At 43.0% G+C, this 17,166-nt stretch overlaps 1 protein-coding gene across 6 annotated transcripts in view; it reads left to right on the top strand.

Annotated features, from left to right (window-relative positions):
* Positions 1-17,166, top strand: part of celf6 (CUGBP Elav-like family member 6) — a 201,042-nt gene that overhangs the window by 157,189 nt on the left and 26,687 nt on the right. For 3 of the 6 annotated variants that reach the window (XR_008414601.1, XM_053866723.1, XM_053866719.1), the window contains exons 6-11: positions 1,569-1,742; positions 2,841-2,988; positions 5,642-5,791; positions 7,723-7,785; positions 9,827-9,907; positions 13,643-13,786. Coding sequence is in view for 5 of the 6 variants with exons in the window: in XM_053866723.1 (XP_053722698.1) it covers positions 1,569-1,742; positions 2,841-2,988; positions 5,642-5,791; positions 7,723-7,785; positions 9,827-9,907; positions 13,643-13,786 (760 nt within the window). In the remaining variant the exon portion in view is untranslated. The remainder of the gene's footprint in view (positions 1-1,568; positions 1,743-2,840; positions 2,989-5,641; positions 5,792-7,722; positions 7,786-9,826; positions 9,908-13,642; positions 13,787-17,166) is intronic. The other 3 variants (XM_053866722.1, XM_053866721.1, XM_053866720.1) reach the window with 3 other exon arrangements.

Raw genomic sequence — 17,166 nt, 5'->3', positions numbered from 1 at the left:
GTAAGGTCCATAATGAGGAGGCCACATTAGAGCACGCGTTGTAAACCCCCCCGTTTCTTTGAGCGACTGTGAATGCTGCGTACACGTTTGAAGTGAGGAACACACCGAGCCCTTCCTACGCTCCAACAGCTCCTCAAATAAGTTCTTTCCTCGGTGATTACAGCTGGCCCTTAAGATTCTGATCGCCGAGTCCTCCCAAAAAAACACAAGCACTGAGCGGTTGAAATCGCGAAAATCTGGCTGAACATGAGCAAAATCTGTTCGTGCTTGTTTGATCTGAGATTTTGTTGAAATGAGCACACTGGAATTGGATTTGAAAAACCACAGTAAAACAAGACAAGACTCATTTTAATTAGACGAAAAACATTCATTTTCACTAGAAAGTTTGCTGAGCTGAACACTGACAGATGTCATCAAACGCCCAGTTAAAAAGAGACTGGAGGTTTGATCTGTCAGTACATATATACATATATATATATATATGGAAACATTTGTCCCCAAAGATGCTCCTGGATCACGCTAAGGTGGAGGAAAGTAACTTGCTATAGCAACCCCAGATCGGAAAATGGCATATTTGTATTTTTCTTCACAAAAAACTAGGGTTGCAACTAACAATTATTTTTGTTGTCGACCAATTTATTCATTGTTTTACTAATCGCGATTATTTTTGTTTGACCTATTTTGAATTTCTGTTTCTGTCATCTCACTGTGATACTCCGACACCATACATTATAAAACAAGTATATTAAAATAATGGCACATAATACAGGAACACGTATTCACCCTGTGAAGCATGAAGCATAAAACAGTTGATAGAGAGCTTCAGTTCTTTAAAACGGAGGTTTTTATTGGTCCTTGAGAAGAATTTACAATCAGCAATATTCAAATATGGATCTCATCTAAAATATCTGATCAACATCCACATCAAAAGGTCTTATTTGAATAATAATCTGAAATGATGTGTTCAGTGCAGCTCCCTAGTTCAGTTCTGGTTATTATTAGGAGGAAGAGGAGAGCAACAGTGGACACTTCACCACATCTACAACTTACAACAAGTTAGCTCCGTGTTACCACCAACAGCAACACGACGCATCGACTCACAGATTTTGACGTCGACGAAATTGTGTTGTCGATGTTATTTATGACAGGAACCAATCATTGCAACCCTAGAAAATACACATTTCATCTATATATATATATATATTTGTTTTTACAAATATACTGTTCTCTTATTGCGTTTCAATTTGCTATTAAAGTGAGAATATTTACGCATATGACCTAATATGTAATATCGAAAAATATATGTTAATTGGAGTAAATGTAAATTGATATTTGTTGTACAACAAAGAAATGTTAATGTTCATTTACAAAAGTCAATAAGACTCCACAACAAAGTTATTTTATCAATGGCTCCAGGGTTGAGGCTTTACTGAGTTAACAATGTTCTTCACTCTCATTGGTCCAGTTCAAAAAGAAACATGTAAATGACACACCTGGACCTCCACATATGCGCGTGTATGGAAATGAAGTCACAGCCACTAACCTTGTTCATGTTCGTGTCCCTCCAGGGCGCCTCATCCAGCCTGGTGGTCAAGTTTGCCGACACTGATAAGGAGAGGACCCTGCGCAGGATGCACCAGATGGCGGGTCAGCTCGGGATCTTCAGTCCCATGACCATCCAGTTTGGGGCCTATGGCGCCTACTCTCATGCTGTAAGTCTCAGCCCGGCGGGGGAGGAGACGGTGAGCTTTAAAAGAGAAAACTGTTGTCATGTGAAGGTTTGATCTTTTTCTGTACGCATGTGGTCTGCAGTGTCGCGGCGACTCTGGATTTGGATCCGTTTTGGACGGTTTTTCATGCACCCTGTTCATCGGGAATTTCAAGTCAGCAAGGAACTAAAAATGACTGCACTTCCTGGAAGTCAGTTCAAACATTGCCATTCCTTTAAACGCATTCCTGCACTCTTCTTGCTGAAAGACATCGGCAAATACTTCAAACTATATTGTAGCGCTGTTTATTTAGACACGTTCGCTGGCTTCAACACTCAAAGGTGCGGAGTGTACATGGAAAACCGGACTGAGTGTGTGGGATTGTGTCTGAATATTTTGACGTGCTCCTGACCTACAGCTGTCAGGATGTTGAGCATGTTCGACGAGCGTGACCTTTGTCTCGTCTCTTAGGGCAGATTTTTATCAGGAGCGATAGAACCTGGCAGAGCTATCAGCATGATGTACATTGTCACTTTCATTATTGATTATTAAGCAGCAGCGTTCCTCGTGAACTGCTCGCCTCCACATCACTGAAGTGAGAGTTCACTTTCTCCCCTCCACTATAAATGTGAACCTGCCACTGCGACTTTGCCTCTTCAACATTTGCACGTCATTACCTAGAGCGTCTCACCCTCCTCGCCCACCCCACCCCTTCCCACCTCCCTCTGTCAAGCCCACCCCGCCACCATTTCATATTCACACATGAAAGTCACAGCCCGAGTTTGGAGCCTGTGAGATTTTACACTCACACACGCGCACTAACAACTCGCCCTGACAGGTGAGAATCGCCCACTCACGCTCTCTTTGCCATCCCCCCGCTTCCCCCCTCTCACTTCTAAACATAGAGCATATATACATCTCAGCGTATCTGCATGCCTTTCAACTTGTGCCAGTATAATGAGTCGGAGCCCACAACAGAAGATGCTGCAGGGCAACATGTTTGACTGTGTTGGAGAACAAGGCAGCAGCCGAGTAAACAAAGATGTGACAGTATGGCTGCTTTCTTAACCTTTTTTTTTTCACTCTTCTGTTCTCCTCTCCGCCCCTTTCTTGCCGCCCTTAATCCTACAGCAGATGATGCAACAGCAAGCAGCACTGATGGCAGCAACACAAGGGTCCTACCTGAACCCCATGGCCGCCATAGCCGCCGCACAGATGCAGCAAATGGCAGCTTTCAATGTCAACGGTCTGGTGGCTACTCCCATGACACCATCCTCAGGTGGGTTCCGGTGTCGGCATGTAGAGTAGACCCTCGAGTCGACACGTCCAAAATGTCACAGGAACTATTGCAACTCTTTTAGTGTTATTGTATTTGTTGAACTGAAACATTTTCCCGCGAGACAAATGTTATAGGTAAATGTTTATAACTAAACACAGTGCTTGCGTGCAGTTCTCATTGTGTATCTTCTATTTCTTTTCTCATTTTTATTCTTTGGCATTAAAACGGTGATGCTTGACTTTTATGTGATTTTAGAGAGATTTTGTTTTGTTTTTTGTTTTGACTTTTACAAAATAGAAAAATAGAATAATTAGAACAATTGAAATTATATTTTGCTCTCATGTACATAAATCAGCTTTTTGATAAAATAAATATAAAAAAAATGATAAATAGAAGATTCAAGGAAAATAAAGTAAAAATCGTATTCTTTGAAGCTTTTGGCGAAACAAATCCACAAAATAAAACAATGTAAATATTATTATTAAGTTATTGCATCAAAGAATACTATTTTTTATTTGTAAATTAAAATAAATGAATTGTTAAAAACACGGCTGTGATTCAGAAATAAAATAATTTCAAATCCGAATGTTTTGAATTCTTTAGATTTTCAAGTTAATGAACAAAACTGAATTAACTTCATGCCAACCGAAAAGACTTGTGCTCTTTGTTTCGACATTGCAAAGTCTTTAATTTGAGAGATTTCCCTTCATCCAGGTCCTTAAAACGGTCACACACAGTTCTTGACTTTGTATCCCTGGAAGGTTTCCATCATTAACAAGAGTTATAGTGGCAGCAGTAAAGTAGACTCACTGGAAGCCTCACCACTTCGCCCTTGCTACATATTTTAGTTGCGGCTCTCACTGGTGTCGGACGCAGGTCTGCGATGCATTAAAGGATGTATTGAGTGAGGCATGATGAGGGGAGATGTACAACATTCTCTGACACTCATTGGCAGCCGTGTTCTCCTGTCTCTCTCTCATTATCTCCCTCACTTTCCTGTCGCTCTCTCTCCCTCCATGTCTCAGTGACAGTGTGCGTTTTCTGGGAACGCTGCCAATCCGATGACTTTGGAATGCCGAGTCCTTGGCTTATACAATATAGGAGCAAAGATTTGTGCGAGATAATCCCGGACCTCGGTCTGAACTATCGTTTTGGCCCTTGTCATGAGAAGCTTTGATGGCTCGACACTAAGTAGGCAGGCCGCCCGAAGGCAGGGTCGCGGCAAATGTATTAAATAAAGTGGCTCGCCCGTGCACCTGCCATTTGTAATCCACAAGGCCTACATTTACCAGCTAATGCATATCAAACATAATCCTACATGACTTCAATGCCCTTCACCTGGATTACAGATATAATAAAATTCCATCAGCGCCAAAGGGCACGGACAAGGTGGCCGACTGGGAATGTCACGGGGTTGTTGTTAAAAGTCACAAACGAACTGTGCTGCTTCGTGAGTCCGTCTTTGTTAATTGTACTTTCAAGGTTATTTACCAGGAGGATCAAGGGGTGCACAAGTTTAATAATGAGAATATATGAGTGTGACCGCGGCGGACGTTAATATTTGCACTGAGCCACTTGCTTATCTAAAGACTGCGACCCCTAAATCCTCACACATTCGGCGCGTAAGCGGAGATAAATCGGAGATGGAGTTACGAGACGGCATTTGACTCAGCGTGTCATGTTTTAGCTTAATATCTGAGCAATAACATTCTGGAGATGAGTAAGTGATTTGATGTTACAGGGCTGCTACATCACTGCACGTCACTCTTGCGTAAGAGTGCAAACAATCAGTTTCGAAAGGACTCAGATTGTGAGGACAAATCATATCTTGCGTTCACGTTTCCAAAGTGCGAAACAGAGGGTCCCCGAGGGCAGAGATTGCAGAATGTTTATGGAAACTCTCGGGGTGACTGAGCTCACTCCCACTCAACTCAGCCAGTGCCTGTGGCCCCAGCTGCCCGACAGGAAGTGGGTCTGACTTGTGCAATTCTCAAAACTGCTTCACGTATCTAGTACAGTTGTAGTCAGGACCAAGTCGAGAAAAGAGCATACAGAGATCAAGTCTGAGACAAGTGGAGACCAAGACCAATGACAGGCATGACCAAGACCATTCTGAACCCAAGTCTATTAGTCTTATAGAAAAACACATTTATTTGTTACTGCAAAAGAAATGGTCATTTCATCAAAATAAGTCAATAACCGAAATGCCTTCATTGGACCACTAGTTTACTCTGTACTCAGTTTGGTCTAAGTCTTGGCCCCAAACATTTTACAGCAGACAGCACCATCTGGTGGCCTCTAAAAATCAGGACACTGTGTCATGAAACCTCATCAAGCCTTCAATTCTGTGTCATGAAACCTCATCTAATCATCACTACATCCCTACTGCGTAAGTCACAGCCGCAGTACAAGTTGTCTGATGAAAATGCCTGTCAGCAAAATCAACTGCCAGCAATAAAATAGTTACGAGCATAAATACAACTTCTCAATCATCTCAGCTGCGAGCTTTCGAAGGAAGGGTTTGACTTCTTTGTGCTTTCTGAATCAAGCAACCACCCGTAAAAAGCTGAATCCATCCGTGAGACAATGGCTGACGAATATTGATGACATAAATGTGATTTAGGTTGAAACATATTCCCTCTCCTCCCTGAAGGCACCAGCACACCTCCAGGCATCTCTGCCACTGCCGTGCCCAGCATAGCCACTCCCATCGGGGTGAACGGGTTCAGTGCCCTCCCGCCTCAAACCAACGGGCAGCCCACCTCTGAGCCCATCTACACCAACGGCATCCATCCTTACCCAGGTGAGCCAAACTGGACATCCTCGGGTTTCTAGAATTACGATAATGGCACCTGGATCTGCTCTGACCATTGTGATCGTAGTCAGCTGCACCAGGCCCTGGCTAGCTGGGAATTAACTCCAAAATGTGATTGTGTCTATGGAAAATCATCCGGAGTATGTGAGGGTTGGGTTCCAGACAAGAGTAGGATTACTTCCAGCGACCAGTATTTCTTGATTTCTATTAAGGCAGGAGGCCCAGAGAAGAAAAAGGAGTTGAGGTTTTTGGGTTCAGTCATGCAGAGTATGGTGATATATAGTAAAGGAGGAGGCCCGAATAGCCCCATCCACTAAATTGAAGAAGGAAAATAGAGCTTGTTCAAACATGAGCTGCCTGGTATATAAGGTGCGGGTGCAGTGGTGCTGTCTGCGCCGTAGAAAGGTCAGTGGTGCATCTGGCTTAAAAATGCATGAGGATCACTTCTAAACTAGTGTTGAAAACAAAGTTCATGAAACAAACTCAGCAATGTTGTGAACTTGAATCATGAACTCCTCACATCATTTATTTACAGCACTCAAAATGCACTGTTTTCGCCTGCGTGTCTGACGTACCGACACCATTGTAGGTCTCAGCTTCTGCTTCTCGTTTCCGGTGAAAACAGAGCATTTTGAGCGCTTTAAGGTCAATAAAACACATGTGATTTCATTGGTTTGATGGGACGAGACTCAATGACGCTCCTTATCCTGTAAAAATCCATACATCAGTTGTGTCGTATAAGATGCAGGGTTCAGATCGCAAGGTAAAAGTTACTATGGTATGTCACAGAGGCAGCTCAAGTTTGGAGAGTAAGTTGGAGAGAACCTGTTGGATGAAGTAAAGGGTAAAGGTGTAAGAGGTGGACAACCACATCATTATCAGGAGCTCATGAAGAGGATGGAGATGACAAGGGAGGACGCACGCGATAGGTAAAGTTGGAGTAAACTGTGTAACAGTGGCAACCCCTGATGTTGATTGTTGAAAGGCCGAGGAGGTTCACAAGGGAACAAGCGGAAAGGATGAATTATTATGAGCATCATACAACATTATGTTCAGTTATTCATATATTTTTTACATATTTTTAGCAAGTTTATATGTAGATTCTTGTATTTATATGTAGATTCCTCTCTCTCGATTACTTTTTTTTTTTTTTTGCAAAAAAGTTCTGAATTTCAGTAGTGCACCATGTTCAAACAAAGTATGTTGTCAATGAACTTGAGTAACCTGAACAGACATGAGAGAACATGTTTAGTTTCCTATCCTCTGATAAACAAAACAAATCCCACAGTTGCGTGCGTTTGGCTCATTCCGACAGGTTTTAAGATTTTGTCGGATGAGAGGGAATTGTGTCGATCATTTCTGGACGTGCACAGCATGGTATTGACCGACATTCTGCTCAACAACTGTTGAGTCATACTAAACAGATGAATCCAATTCAGCTCAATGGCGAGAGTCGGCGGACGATAGCTACTGTTCAGTTTGGTGACATTCTCTCCGGACCGAAGCTGGCGAGTCAGCCAACAAAAGTCTTGAACAGATTTCAGAGCAGCCAGTGCCAGTATCGTGATGAATCCATCATTTCACCCTTCAGTCCACTTTGGTTAATTTGATGAGCCTCTCTGACCTTCCCAATTCAGTGGGATTCCTGAAGTAGCGGCTCTCAGCCCAGTCCTGCATTATGCAGAGCCAGCTGCAATTGTAATGAACTACAAAGTGGTTTGTTTGGCACCTTGTAAATATTTAATGCAAACATCTGGGACCAAAAGGCAATTTTGAAGAAGCTAGAGATATGGCTTCCAGAATTTCTACCCCCGCCCCCCTGCCCCCACTCTGCGTGATCTCACCCAGCGTGTGTCAAACGGCTCCACATTATCCGTGTGTCACTGACCGACTTGTGTCGTCGCTTCATGTCTCTGCAGCACAGAGTCCAACGGTGGCCGACCCGCTCCAGCAGGCTTACGCCGGCGTCCAGCACTACGCAGGTGATCTGTCTCTCCTCTTTCCTTCACTCTCTCACTCTCTCCATCTGTCCCTTCTCACTTCCCGCTCTGTTTGTCACACCAGTGGAGTAGAGGGACCTCAAACACACAAAAAGGGGACTATTTTAAGCTAAAATCTCACTGAAAAAACGTTCATGAAATGAAGCTATTTTGACTTGTGCAGAGTCTATGTGCGAGAAAGAATGATTAAACATGTTCATTGCTGTCTGTTGTCCGTTGTCCTCACATAACTCTGAAAGTACTCACGTTAGCCAACAGTTACTGTAATTTCCGGACTATAAGCCACTACTAAACCAATAAAATCACAGGCGTTTCATTTGCTTTAAAGCGCTCAAATATTTTGACCCGCGTGTCTGGAGGACCGGAGACAAGAAGCAGCAGCTGAGACCGACTGTGGTGTTGGAACTTCAGGCGCACGGGCGAAATTGGCGCAATTTGAGGGCTTTAATGTAAATAAAAGATGTGAAGAGGTCATGATTCAAATTCAGAATATTGCTGAGTATGTTTCATGAGTCAGTCTTGATGCTGGGCACCGTTTTCAACCTTTCTATGGTGCAGACATCACCATACCACCCCCAGCTAATAGATCGTGGCGGCTGATGCATCAAGATCAATTTTCCTTCTTAAATTTAGTGGGTGCAGTTAATATTCCAATGCACTCTATAGTCTGGGATTTACAGTAATTATTATACATATTATTATTTATTTTTATTTATTTATTGTCAAGCCAAAGAAACCAGAAAACCTTGAGTCAGGTAGAAAAGAAACAACCACAGCTGAACTTACTTATCTTGTCTTCAGTCAGCTGAGAATAAATAAATACCAAGTCAATCTAAGATTTTTGCTAAAGTAGCTTTTATACACTGGATGCAGCTGAAAGCGCTGTTTCAAATATGAAAGATGTATAAAGATTTCATGAAGAGAAAAACAAACAGAAAACAGAGTATAGAGCAGAGAATTAAAACCCACAAAAATCCAAGAAATTGATATAATAATGAATAAACAAGTATAAAAATGATTAAAACCTTAAAATATCTATATTTTATCTTATATTATATCTATATATAAGATTTATAGTAATAGAAAAATCTAACATATCAGAACAAATATATCAGTTCAACATTTAAAGTTAAATATATAGAAAACAAATATAGAAAACAAAAGTGTTGGTAGAAAGTGGTAGAAAATCAAATGCAAAAAATGAAGAGATGAAGAGGTGAATATAGATCAGCAAAGTAGAGAGTGAAGTTACAATTTTAAAATACATTAAAAATAAATGTCCAGAAATGGAAACCAGGGATTAATAGCTGCTGTAAACATTATTAGCCGGGTGGTCATAATGCCGTGTTTGATGGGTGTAGATCAGAGGTGAGCAGTTAAATTTCCTAAAGGTCAACATTAGAAACTGTGACTGCTGTGAGGTGCGGTCATCAAAAGAAAGACAGCGATGACTGCAAAAAAAGACGGAAAAATATCCAAAATATATACTTCAGTAACAAGGACAAGGTAACCTAAAAAGATAAAATAAAAGTCAGGTATTAAGAAGTGTAAATATACGATGGAAACTATTGAAACATTTCATTTCATATGCAGTTAATTTGAATAGAACTCAACATAACTATGGACCAGACACTCAAGATAAAAATGTATTTATAGATATATTTTCAGCAGTCCTTCAATGTATGTAAAACACACAAAAAAGGCCAATGAAAACAAGATTTTTTTAGTTTTGAAACAAGAACATGCTGTATTTTCTGCTGAAATGGTGCTGGTGACTAAAAGAGAAAGAACAAAAAATGCAGAAAAATGACAACATGTCAGTTATCGTTTTAGTCTGACGTCAACATAAGGCCCACGGGCCACACTTTGCTCAGGTCTGGCGTCGATGCTGCTGGATCAGAGTTAAAAACCTGGTGTCGATGCTCCAACTCGCCCGTCTCTTTGCTCCGCTCCACTCTGATTTAGGAATTACTTTCTGAATGTTAAAAGACATAACCAGCTCTCATCTCTCCCTTTGCAACAGCAGCCTACCCTGCCGCCTATGCGCCAATCAGCCAAGCGTACCCCCAGCAGCCAACCATCATTCCCCAGCAACAGAGGGAAGGTAAGAGCCCACCCACCCAAGATAAAAGGTGATAATTGCCATGTTCCATTCTGATGTAGCTGTGCTGCTTTGAATTAGCCAGGGAGGGAGGGGGGAGGGAGGGCAGCGCGCCGGCTGCACAGAATGTGAGGGGAAAGTGTTTAAAGAGAAGAACATTAGCAGTGAGACGGAAAGTTACTCTGTCATTATTCAAAAAACGGCACTCATTCAAACTCACAGTATTGGACGGCGTAATCAGTCCATTACAATGTGTTTAAGTGGTTATAAATATTCATCAGATTAATTAGCCGCGTGCATAATCATTTATTACCATTCCTCGTGTCGTTTTCACCCCTGTGCCGTAATAAAGGTGCACTCTGACGCAGGATCACTCTGGCCGACAGAAGGCCTCACTCTCAATTACGCTCCTATACGACTGTATGCAGCTGCGGAGAGGCATGAATATTCAGCAGCTATAGCTTTCAGACCACGGGGGTTCGTTTTTGCTACATTATTTTATTTATTTCCTTCCACCCGGGAGTTCGTTGCCAGGTCACTGCTTACAAAACTCCAGATTTGTCCTCAGAGTAACTCCACAAACAAGCTAGTGAATGAGTTAAGAGCGGCCTCAAAGTTTGCGGTGTTAGAATCGTTTTAATACTCCTACTTTAAAACGGAGTTGAGAGAGTCTTTCCAAACTTAAATGGATTGGAGAGGACAACACCTGACTGAGATTTAAGCTCCCTAGAGGCCCATTTACGCTCCATTTTACGTACAAAATTGCACCCGTCCATTTCAAATGTTACTCTCACTGCCCTCATATTTCCATGGGTTCTTTACGTTGGTGTTGCTGTTGAAAATATATCCACTGGAAGGGGGCGCATTTCAGAGTCAAAAGTTTGTGACAACGACAAACATGGCAACTGTGGACGAAGTACTGATAATGCAGCTACTGCGCAAAAGTGTTGTAAGAGGCGGTGGTCGGAGAAGTTAAATGTATCGCAACTGGAGGACAGAGAATTTCCTCCATTGTTATGTCTTCTTCCTGTCTCATTGGAGCTATGTGTCGGGTTGTAACATCAACATTACCCTCACAGTTTCTGGTGGTACTGCTCCATTTGGTCCATATCCATCATTTTTGTGAATACATGCATAAATATGGACGAAATTAACAAAGAGCACGGAGAGAAAGCGCCGTCCAGATCCAGTTCCGTACGTCGTGTTGAGCATAAATGTGACTTGATTCAGAGTCATGGGTGCTACCCAGTGAGCTAACCTGCCACCCAAAGCCTTTAACCACAAAGAACTGATCCAAAGAAAAGAAAAAAAGTAAACCAGACAGACTCAAACTAGTCATGAAATTATAATACTTATACATCACTTTCAAGGTGAGACAGGGCCAAAACAGGGCGCAGGACTAGATCCCCGTCTTCTCCAAGTCTCTCAGTCAGAATCTTGGTTCTGTCTTTACGTCTTTATGAGCAGAGAACCATTTTTCTTAACTTTCAGTGGAGCATACCTGTGGATGTGATTGTTAGACACACACAAAGACACACATCACGGTGCTATTTCGGTCCAGCCAGTGGCCAGTCTCAGCATTGACCCCACTCCCTCTGGGCTCTGGCAATTCTCCCAGTCAGTCGCAGTCGGCTGACACAGTCTGCAGCGCTGCCTCTTAACAAGAGACGCCTTGACCTGGATGCACACACACACACACACACACATACACGGCCTCCACCTCCCTTAGAAATCTATCAATTTCACTGTGATCGTCATCACTTTCCCTTCCTGTGTGCGTGTTTATGAGTCAGAAAAGGAAATCCTCCCAAATCCTGTGCAATTTTGGTTCGACCAAGGAGACAGCGTTTCTGTATTTCATACTAACTCGAAACAGTCGGATTCCCAGCAGGGCGTCGAGAAACGGAAATATGGTGCGGTTTGCTTTGTTAATAAAGCTGAGGGCAAACTAGCTTTTCCTCTGCATAAGTGACACACAACATGAAGCATATCCCTTCGCTCGCAAACTCACTTCTAAGAGAGCTACAAGTGATGTCATGCAGACTGTCCTGTTACATTATTCTGAAGCCTTACTCAACAAGAAAGCCAAAGACATTTCGGGTGGTGAAAAACCCTCGCACTACTAAACTCCAATTTTCATTATTATTATTATTATTATCATACAAAGGGCGTAAGTGTCGTCCATGAGGAGCTTCCTGGGTGTCAACAAAAAGTTTTCAGGCTGGTGTTTGATATGATTCATTCAGGAGCCCTTCTTTTTTTTCCCGACCACATCGCCGAGTGCAAGGATCTGTGCAAGTCCTGCAAGAAGTGGTCCAGCGATAACCACAAGCGCACGGCTGGTTGTGTTACTGAGGAGACATCGCCATCCTCGCACACCAGTTGTCCGTGTTTCTTCCCTTCAAACAAGCTTCTTCTTTTCAAGTCATAAATTTATCATGAGACGCCCAAAGAGACGGAGCTGAAAACCAAACCTTTAAATGTGCAAGGGATAGAAAAAAATATATCTGTCAGCTTGTGTGCGTGCGTGTGTGTGTGTGTGTGTCCTCTATCTGAGCTCAGGCAGAGCAGCACTACAGCCGGCCAACACTGCAGACGTCTTATCAGCCTTCTCACAAGGCCCAGACTCGCCGCGTCATGCTATCACCCCGAGCAGTGAGACAGGAGAGAACGCTGGTCTGGCTGCTCACAAACTGTGCTCCAGTCTATCACGTCTCTCTCTCACCGCCTCACTCCAGTCTTCAGATTGGGACGCCACACTGTGTGGCAGAAAGGTTGATGAGAGCAGAGGAATGGAGAGATTGGACGAGAGCCCGACTGTCACACAGTAATTGGGGCAAAAACTTGGCTTAGGTCTTGATGTGTGTGCTTCCTCTGCTCGCCCTGTCTCCATCAAGTTCTACGGTTAACACAAATATAAAAGAGACTTCATGACAAAGGAGGTCATTATTCCAGATCGTCTCAATATTGAAACATACTCTTTGCACCTTTGCGTAAACTCTTGATTCCACGCAAACCTCCAGCGCATCTGCCCCTTTGTAAACTTTATTTGCACCACATTTTCAGCAGTCAGCTCTTTTTTTTTTTTATGTATTATCATGCTAATCTGTCATAGACCCCACACATGAAAATACCACACACATCAAGCTTCACGTATGATCACTTGATAAAAGAACAAGAAAGATCACAACTGGGCTGCAAAATATAGATGTTTATCGTAGACACCAGTGACTCATCGCAACGAGATGATTCGCTGAGACCAATGACTGTGACACACTGCTAGAAGTCTACTTCTGAGATGGTATTTAAAATCTCACTGCTGAAACACGGTGTACATCTTCCATGCATGCGCTCAACAGCATGTGAAAGATCATTTAAACCTGAATAGCGTCGGCTAAACTGAAGTCAGTGACAGATCAGACATGTCCAACATGGCTAGCAGGGCAGCGGAAAATGCAACCACCAGGTGAAAAAATAAACTGTGGCTCAGTGTGAAAATAATCCAAATATAATAAGAGAACAAGAACTGTGAATGAACGCTCAGTAGAACTTTACTGAAAGAGAGGCGGCCTGGTTAGCATCTCTGCAGCTCCTTTTCTCTGACTGTTCGGTTTTATTGCTCCAACACTGAGTTCATTTTATGAGACGCGATTGTATTCATTGACATGATGTGGGATTCACCCCCCCCCACTTCACCCACTCCCATTCAAACCTCCTGTTGTATTTCCTCTCCCCCAGGACCAGAAGGCTGCAATTTGTTTATTTATCACCTGCCACAGGAGTTCGGAGATGCCGAGCTCATGCAAATGTTCCTGCCCTTCGGCAACGTCATCTCTGCCAAAGTGTTTGTGGACCGAGCGACCAATCAGAGCAAATGTTTTGGTGAGTCACGACCAACACCTACGTCGAGTGTCGTTTCCAACTTCCTTTTCACTTGGTAAACAACAGGTTTCTCGTGTCATCACTCCTTCCAGAGAGTATCTAGTGTTCTAGTGCTATTTCAAGTTTTAAAGATTACAATAATATGTGTATATACTTCAAGAAGCATCATAATAGAAATGAAACCATTTAAATGAACATCTGTTTCAACATTCTTCTGGCAGTACATTCAAGTCTTTTATGTTAGCGTACTTAAAATGTACGTAAATCTTTCTCTGATCTGTCCTCCGATGTTATGAACTACAGTATATGAAGCTGAAGTTTATTCTATTGATAACTTGACTTTTGGAGACTTTGGAGAATTATTTACACACCCCAACTGTGGTTTCAATGTATAAAAAACAGAACCTTGAAGTCAAAATAAATTGTAAGACATAAGTCACTAATACACGGAGATCATCAGACAGTGGTCAACTAGAGGAAAATAAATCTCACCTTTGAAGGTGAAATTCAATACATTCACATTATCTACTGTGGCTGTTGTTTGGGGCAGGAGAAAAGATCAAGCATCCTGAATTTGACCTAAATTTTGTAACTTTTAATGATGCAAAAATGGGCAGAAATAGGAAAAAGTGGCTCAGTATCGGAAGATCTTTTCAAGTAGTTTATATCCTGTTAATGTAACTATGGATAAAACATTGAAGTGGAATATATAAAGGTATGAGGTATCCTTCATCGCATCCTTCCATTTATTTTGATTTATTTTGTAGTTTAGCTCTGACCTCATGAGGGCTGCCTTAATGCAGGCAGATGACCTGTGCCACACTTTGCTCAGGTAGATTATATGATTATTTGGAATTTGTGAGTCTCATTCAATTGATCTTTCATCACACCCTAGTTGTCCAGCCCCAAGTGAACCTCTGTGTGAGAACAAACAATCAAAACAATTTCATCCGCCTCAGTGGCATTTTGACATTTTGCATTTAGGTGACAAAAGCGACATGAAGTCAGAGTTCATAAGTTCTGGCACCTCCTAGTCACCAAGTACCGCTCCCGACCGCTCACTCGAGCGCGACGTTAGCGAGATCACACCTGAGAGAAAAGTGAAGGAAGTTGTGTTGAGCTGTTAAGTTTGGTGGAAATCCCAGAAACAGATGCTCACATGAACGTAAAGGTGTGTTGAGAGCAGTTGGAAGAAGAGATACGGAGGTAAACAACACTTAATTTCAGCGTGCTGGCTTCATCACCCTCATGAATTTATTAAACAAACATATCACATTAATAGATTCCGACACTGTCTCTTTGTGCATGATCAGACCGTTTTATTTGACATACAAGATACCCAACCAACAGTTGAGCAGATACCTTTTTTGAGGGCAAAAGTCCAAACAGTGTTGGGGAAATGCCGGATTCCTAGTCAACATTCTCTCACGTCTTGTCGTCATGAGTGACACATAAAAACACCTCATAGTCATCACCAGTCAACACTGTAGTTCTCATTTTAGTCACCTTGTCCTCGTTGTTGCCGTCATTGTATGATTCTTCATGTCCCACACGTGTTCTTCAACGTGACTCGGAGTGGACACAGATTTTTCCTGAAACAATAACAGGAAAACATGCACACGTGGACAAGGACTTAAATACTCCACCTAAGTGGGATTTGATAAAAAAAAATAGAGATAGAGAGATTTACTGGTTACATGTAATTCGATGCCTACATGCATTCCGAAGGCTTCTTAGTTTTTATATTTGAGTGCTTTTCCCAAAAATGCAGCGTCTCCTGACTGGCTTCTCAGCACTCTCAGGTGGCAGGAATGTAGACTCACCCTATAAAGGACACCTCTCAGCATCGGTCTCCAGTCAGCCTTCGCTTTTGTCAACCAGTGTTGCTTCTGTGAATTCTGACTCCTTCAAGTAAAATTTCCCTTGACTTCAAGTTCACCCATCAAAGTTTTTGAGGAATAACAAGCAGAAATACCGAACAGATTCATGCAACTACCACCATCCCAAGTAGAAAATATCAAAAAAATGCTCTTGCTACTTTTTCCCATCTCAGGGCTGCGTATGCGCGGTACTTCTCTTCTACCAATTGGATACAGCAGCTCAACACCAGCGACAAATAACCAATACAGTGCTTTTTTTCTCTAAATGTCTGCCTGTTATCGGCTGTCACCGTCCCAGATTCACCCCACGCCCTCCAACTTTTGTCTTTCGCGAGTCTTCTCAGAGGTTTTCAAACTTGTAAACACTTGGGGAGACATGAGTCTTATGGCGCTGCTCGCTCGCAATTAGTGTTTGCTTTAGCTTTTATTCCCAGTGTCTGCCCTAATCAAGTTGCAATTAGGATTTTAAAGGTGTCGTTTCATGCCACTGAGCAGGAATGCGAGGAGGGAGACGGCGCTTCATCAAACAAGAGCATCTCTGCGGTTCGGTAATGGAAGGAGGGGAGGGGGGCGGCGGCGGCGGAGGTGGATGAACTCATCAGCTAAAAATCACAGCCGATGAATCTGTCGTCTTCATGGCTCCTGACCCCAACGTCTTTACGCAATTGCTGCTTTGCACTGCCTTGATCGCACAAACCTATCAATCTGGCCCCTTCCCCTGCCTTGTCCAGTCGCATCCGTGCACCCTTCCCCCACCCGGTCCTCTCGCCTCCCACACAGCAAACCAGTTCATCAGGGCGGAGGCGGCGCAGGTGGGATCTGTGGGCTTAAAGAGATAATAATAGACTGGTGTGGGCCTCGCTGTTGATTCAGTTGGACAGCAGCACCCAGGAGACACCGAGAGAGAGAGAGAGAGAGAGAGTAGCAGCATCCACTTTCTCTGACGTTCACCCTTTCCTTGGATTTCCACCCATCAGTCCATCTCAGGAGCGTTTCCCTTTCAGTGTGCAAACTGACATGCATACCACCACTTCATCCGGCAGTCAGTCGTGAGGGCAAGCCACCGGGACTGGCTGGAAGTTCCGATCCAAGATTGCAGCCCAAAGACTTATCGTACTTTCTTTAATCCGGTAGTTAAAACGGGTAAACAACCAGAGAGCCGTGCTGAGAACTCTGTTTTGGTCGGTCGTGATGAATTAAGGGGTGAGCCAAAAGGCAACGCTCTCGAGTTACTGGTCGATTTACATTGCGACGATCAACTGGGTAGTGAGTGAAAGAACAAGACCCCCCTTTAGGAATAGGGTGAAGAGCTCAGTCATCTGGGAGACACTCAAAGCTGAACCGCTTTGAGTCCTCATTGGGTAAAGCCAGTTGATGTGGCTAGTGTATCTTTCCAGGGTCCCTGCCTCCATGGAGAGGTATTACTTTGGATAACTGAGAGCAGGTCTCAGGGCAGACTCAGGCCACTGCCTAACATTGGTATTGAGCCAGAAGTGGTTT

This window comes from Synchiropus splendidus, chromosome 5 (genome assembly GCF_027744825.2).
Source record: "Synchiropus splendidus isolate RoL2022-P1 chromosome 5, RoL_Sspl_1.0, whole genome shotgun sequence".
Classification (NCBI taxonomy): domain Eukaryota; kingdom Metazoa; phylum Chordata; class Actinopteri; order Syngnathiformes; family Callionymidae; genus Synchiropus; species Synchiropus splendidus.
This window is presented reverse-complemented; position numbering and strand designations above follow the sequence as displayed.